The sequence below is a fragment of the Scardinius erythrophthalmus genome (assembly GCF_964197995.2).
Source record: "Scardinius erythrophthalmus genome assembly, chromosome: 19".
Taxonomy (NCBI): Eukaryota; Metazoa; Chordata; class Actinopteri; order Cypriniformes; family Leuciscidae; genus Scardinius; species Scardinius erythrophthalmus.
Window position 1 is genome coordinate 1,551,264 of NC_138239.1, and position 6,237 is coordinate 1,557,500.

The 6,237-nt window shown below is 38.3% G+C and overlaps 1 protein-coding gene across 1 annotated transcript in view; it reads left to right on the forward strand.

Moving 5' to 3' along the window:
• Positions 1–6,237, forward strand: part of LOC308707681 (formin-like) — a gene marked incomplete at its 5' end in the record, with an annotated part of 62,834 nt that overhangs the window by 7,906 nt on the left and 48,691 nt on the right. Inside the window, one exon of the mRNA XM_081394298.1 lies at positions 226–971. Within this exon, the coding sequence (XP_081250424.1) occupies positions 226–971 (746 nt within the window). The remainder of the gene's footprint in view (positions 1–225; positions 972–6,237) is intronic.

Here is a 6,237-nt window from a genome sequence, read left to right on the forward strand (position 1 = left end):
TAAAATTTGGATTTCATACATTAATTTCTTATTTAAAAAAAATCCTGTCATCCAGCATCTCCTCTCTTCCTCTATGTTTATGAGTAAATATAATAAGTAACGCCAAATTTGCTCGTGATTTGACAGTGCTTCCCGCCACAGTTGATTTTTACCCGCATTTGGTGGGTTGGAGGGTGTTAATTTCAAACCCTGCTTTTTTGCTTTTGCTTTTTTGCTTGAATCCAGGCAGATTTCGAGCTGCGGCTCTTCCAGGTCCGAGGCGAACACGCGGAGGCCGTGTCCCGTCTGCAGTCGCTCATCGACGGGCTCCAGCGGGAACAGGCGTGTGTCTCCGGACGGGAGCGCCGCGAGCTTCATGAGGTGGGTGTGTCCACCGAAGACGACCTGCCGCCCAAAAGCTTCCGCAATGTGTGTGTCCAGACCGACCGCGAGACCTTCATCAAAACCCCCGAGGGTGACGACGCGAAACCACTGAGCTCCAGCTCCAGCCTGCCTAAAAAACTCAACCTGGACTCCATTAGTGTGAGTTTAGGTGTGAGTCCAGGAGCTCCGCCTCCACCACCTCCTCTTCCAGGTAGCTCCGCCCCCTTTCCACCACCTCTTCCAGGTAGCTCCGCCCCCTGCCCACCTCCTCCTCCACCCTTACCTGGGTTTGCACATGCCCCGCCCCCTCCTCCTCCCCTTCCAGGAGCACAAGCTCCGCCCCCTCCTCCCCCTCTTCCAGGAGCACAAGCTCCGCCTCCACCGCCGCCCCTCCCTGGGGCTCCTCCCCCGCCTCCGCCCCCTCCTGGTCTCCCTGGAGCCCCGCCTCCTCCTCCTCCAATCCCGGGCTTCGGTCCGCCTCCTCCTCCGGCTTTCGGCTTTTCTGGATTCGGCCCGATGGTTGAGAAAGCGCCTCGTAAACCTGCGGTGGAACCGGCCTGCCCCATGAAACCGCTTTACTGGAACCGCATTCAGATTCAGGACAACAAGTAAGTCCTCTACACCAGACACAAGAAATGTATGACTTTCTTTCTTTATTCTGTGGAACACACGAGCAATATTTTGAAATGTTTTGTTTTTTCCGCAATACAATGAAAGTCAGTGGTTTCTAATGTTATTTGGTTTCCGACATTCTTCAAAATATCTGCAATTGTGAAAAAAAAATTGGAGATATTTGGAAATACCCCCGAGAAACTACTTATTTTCTTCTTTTGCAAAACTTTGCCATTTCCTCAAGAAACGTTGTTTTCACTTGCATTCCCCTGAGAAACGTAAAGGTTTTGCGAGAAAACGCAAAAGCATTGACATTATATTTCCTCCCATCTTAGGCTATATTTTGTCCATCACCATGTCCCTTTAGGCGCTCCGTACTATTGAACTTAGTGTAAATAGCATTTAAAGGGACACTTCACCTATTTGCATTAAGCTTTGCATTGTTAGAAACCCAGTCATACTATTGAATGGTCGTGCAACACTCTCTCATTTTCCCCTGAGATGGGAGAAATCTGTTATTTACCTCTTACACTTCCTCCTACAATGACGCAAAAATCATCATTTTGCGTCATTGTAGGAGGAAGTGTAAGAGGGGGGGATTTCTGTTGAGACTACAAGCACTCGTTCCTCATCTTTCCCAGGGGGCGGGACCCGCTCACGCTACAGACCTATTACAGATCAGTGGGTGGGACTTTATGCTCTGAAACTGAAAGCAATATCCTCCATCTTGTTTGAAGCTAAGCTAACAGGCGCTGTGGAGACAGATGTACAGTTATGACAATAGCGGAGGAGAGTGCTCAATATGATATAGACTAGAGGAAGAGGATTTCGGAAGTCTGATGCTTGAATCAGGTGTTTGTGGCTACCTTTACAAGCCGCATTATAGCGAAGAGCAGCCGAGGCAGAAGACCTGCCTGCCGCGGACGAGGAGCCCGGACTGGCTCGAGTTAGGGCGGACCGGTGGCGCCGGTGATCTCACTATGCAGCAACGAACCGCTATGAACACAGAGATAGAGTCCGTCTGCGGCAAAGAATTTCAACGATGACAATTTCTCCTGGACGAAATCTCTGAATCAGACGAGGACACGGACGTTTGTGTTGTGAACAAGTTTCCTAGTTTCGCACCGCATATGTTCTGACTGAACATCCAGGTACCATGCAATAATTCACCTTTTCGAAAGAAATACAAACGAGGAGTAATGCACTAATGAGTTCGCAACTAACTAGACATTTTGTGTGAATGTGAAATTAATTTCAAGCTCTGGTGGTAGCTAGCCTTGTAGACGGAAGAGTGATTTCTCTTATAGGCAGATATGCGCTTTCTGGATTAGTGGGAGTGGCTTGTGGAGCTGTGCAATATGGTGCATTGTTTGTGGGAGTTGTTGTCTTTCATACAAATGCGTCCTAAAGTTATTTTTTGTCTTTTCTCGGTCACAAAGGCACCAAATTCAAAATTTCTTTTACATTTCGACTACATATATGACCCACTTTAAATAAAAAGCAATGTTCAAATGGGTGAAATGCCCCTTTAAAGCTATTTGCACTTAGTACAAAATGTCTGTCAAATATAAATGGTTCTGGCCTTAAAATCCCCCTTTAGTCAATAATTTTATCCCTTAAAACTCATCTTTGATCACCAAAATTACATATTTAAGCATTTTTTCCTTGAAAAAAAAATTCTTCTTGTCTTAAAATACATTGAATGTAACTCGACACCCTTGCCTCATTTAATATGCACAGTTCTATGAATATGCAAATGAGCCCCGCCTCCACTCACTCACTCAGCTCAGAGATCCACTGGTTGACGATCACACGTTGATCTGATTGGTTACAAGGTAGTTTGTGTAGTTGGTTCACTGCCGTTTTAAGGAGAAAATACTCAGCAATGCTGTCGACTTATGAATTTACACATGCTTTGTCTTAAAGCAGATTAATAGACACATAAACAACATTAAAAGCTGGACTTTCACCACAGAGGGACTTTAAAGTTGCAATTTAATCAGTGAAACGCATTCAGAGATGTCTCTGTCCATCTGCATTAACTAATGGGACCCTTATTGTAAAGTGTTACCACAAATATCATATTTACTAGCAATGCCAAGTTCATTGGTTGGATTCCCGGAAAATACATGAACTGATCGCATATATACTTAGAATGCAATGGAGGTCAGTTTGGATAAAAGCATCTGGCAAATGCATGAATTTAAATTATCAGTTTTAATCCGTATCATTAATTTTCAGTTGAAAATAACGTTAAATCACACACACACACGAAGTGCTGTGTTCATGCATCTGTGTCACGGGCTCAGTGAGCTTCCGCTGCGTGTTCAAGTGTTTATATGAGCAGCTTTACGGGCCTGTGTTGCTGTGAGAGGGATTAGAAACGGATACAGTGATTCTTCCCCACACGCGCCTGCCGTAAATGTTACAGTAGTGCTGTTATATTACATCATTACCGTCACGCTCCTCAGCCATGACATCTGTGGCTTTTACTGCATTTCTGTGTGTTTTATGAAAGAGTTTGATAGAAGACCAGATCATTGAGCTTGAAAATTCTGGCGTTTTTTCTGGCGTTTTTGTTATTTTTTTATCATTAATATATTGTATTCAAACACATTTATTATTATAGTGCTTTTCACAATACATATCGTTTCAAAGCAGCTCTACAGAAGGGCATTATGTGAATGCTAGGTTAAAGAGATGCACCTTTAATCTATATTTAAACTGGGAGAGTCTGAGCCTGAACATTATCAGGTATCATACTTAATTATTGATACGGAACTTAAATATGTAATCTATGGAAGCTTGTTTCCGCCATAGAATAAAACATTTTGAAAGATAATTGTGACTTTTAATCTCTCAATTGTGAGTTTATATCTCGCAATTCTGACATATTTTCTCAGGATTGTCTCCAAGTCCAATTCTAAGGAAAAAAAGACTGTTGTTTTCCTCCTCAGAATTGCGAGTTTATATCTCAGAAAAAGAGAAAAAAGTCTGTGAAAAAAAGTCAGATTTCTGACTCTTTAACACGCAATCGATATCACTCAATTCTGACTTTATAACATACAATTGAACTTTTTATCATTCAATTCTGACTTTATAACATACAATTGAACTTTTTATCACTCAATTCTGACTTTATAACATACAATTGAACTTTATATCATTCAATTCTGACTTTATAACATACAATTGAACTTTATATCACTCAATTCTGACTTTATAACATACAATTGAACTTTATATCATTCAATTCTGACTTTATAACATACAATTGAACTTTATATCACTCAATTCTGACTTTATAACATACAATTGAACTTTATATCACTCAATTCTGACTTTATAACATACAATTGAACTTTATATCACTCAATTCTGACTTTATAACATACAATTGAACTTTATATCACTCAATTCTTACTTTATAACATACAATTGAACTTTATATCACTCAATTCCGACTTTATAACATAAAATTGAACTTTTTATCACTCAATTCTGACTTTATAACATAAAATTGAACTTTATATGAATCAATTCTGACTTTATAACATACAATTGAACTTTTTATCACTCAATTCTGACTTTATAACATACAATTGAACTTTATATCACTCAATTCTGACTTTATAACATACAATTGAACTTTATATCACTCAATTCCGACTTTATAACATACAATTGAACTTTATATCACTCAATTCTGACTTTATAACATACAATTGAACTTTATATCACTCAATTCTGACTTTATAACATACAATTGAACTTTATATCACTCAATTCTGACTTTATAACATACAATTGAACTTTATATCACTCAATTCTGACTTTATAACATACAATTGAACTTTATATCACTCAATTCTTACTTTATAACATACAATTGAACTTTATATCACTCAATTCCGACTTTATAACATAAAATTGAACTTTTTATCACTCAATTCTGACTTTATAACATAAAATTGAACTTTATATGAATCAATTCTGACTTTATAACATACAATTGAACTTTTTATCACTCAATTCTGACTTTATAACATACAATTGAACTTTATATCACTCAATTCCGACTTTATAACATACAATTGAACTTTATATCACTCAATTCTGACTTTATAACATACAATTGAACTTTATATCACTCAATTCTGACTTTATAACATACAATTGAACTTTATATCACTCAATTCTGACTTTATAACATACAATTGAACTTTATATCACTCAATTCTGACTTTATAACATACAATTGAACTTTATATCACTCAATTCTAACTTTATAACATACAATTGAACTTTTTATCACTCAATTCTGACTTTATAACATACAATTGTGACTTTGTCGCGCAATTCTGACTTTATAACTTGCAATTGTGACTTTAGATCACGCAATTCTGAACTGAAAAAAAGTTGGAATTGTGAGATAAAAAGTTGCAATCAACTTTTTAATTTTTAATTTTTGTGGCGGAAACAAGCTTCCAAAGTAACCAGTGTAGAGATGATAAAATTGGTGTTATATGATCATATTTTCTTGATCTAGTAAGAACCCTAGCAGCTGCATTTTGGACTAATTGTAGCTTGTATATTGAGAATGAAGGAAAACCAGCTAGTAATGCATCACAGTATTCTAGTCTAGAGGTCATGAAAGCATGAACTAGTTTTTCTGCATCAGAAACAGAGAGAACGTTCCGGAGCTTAGAGATGTTTCTGAGGTGGAAGAAGGCTGTTTTTGTAACATATGAAATATGATTTTCAGAAGGTCTTATATAACTCCCAGGTCTTTAAATGTAGAGGACGGAGTTACAGCACATCCTTCTAAATGCAAATCATATTCTAATAGGTTCTGTGTACAGGTTTTTGGTCCAATAAGTAATGTATCAGTCTTAGCTGAATTTAACAGAAGAATATTACAGGCCATCCAATATTTTATATCTTTAACACACTTAATAATTTAGAGATTTCATCTGGGTGTGATGAAATATATAACTAATTCCGTGTTTTCTTGTAATATTATCAGTGGCAGCATATATATTGAAAATAGCAGAGGTCCGAACACAGAGCCTTGCTGCACTCCGTAATTGACGTTATCTTAGATTTTTTCCCTTTGAAAAAGACAAAATGGTAACGGTCTGATGGGTACGATCTAAACCAGCTTAATGCCTGTCCCTGAATACCAGGGTAAAGTCTTTCCCTCAGGATAAAGGAGTGGAAACCAGACTGTTTAAAGACTCCCTTGTACACCATCTCGTTTGT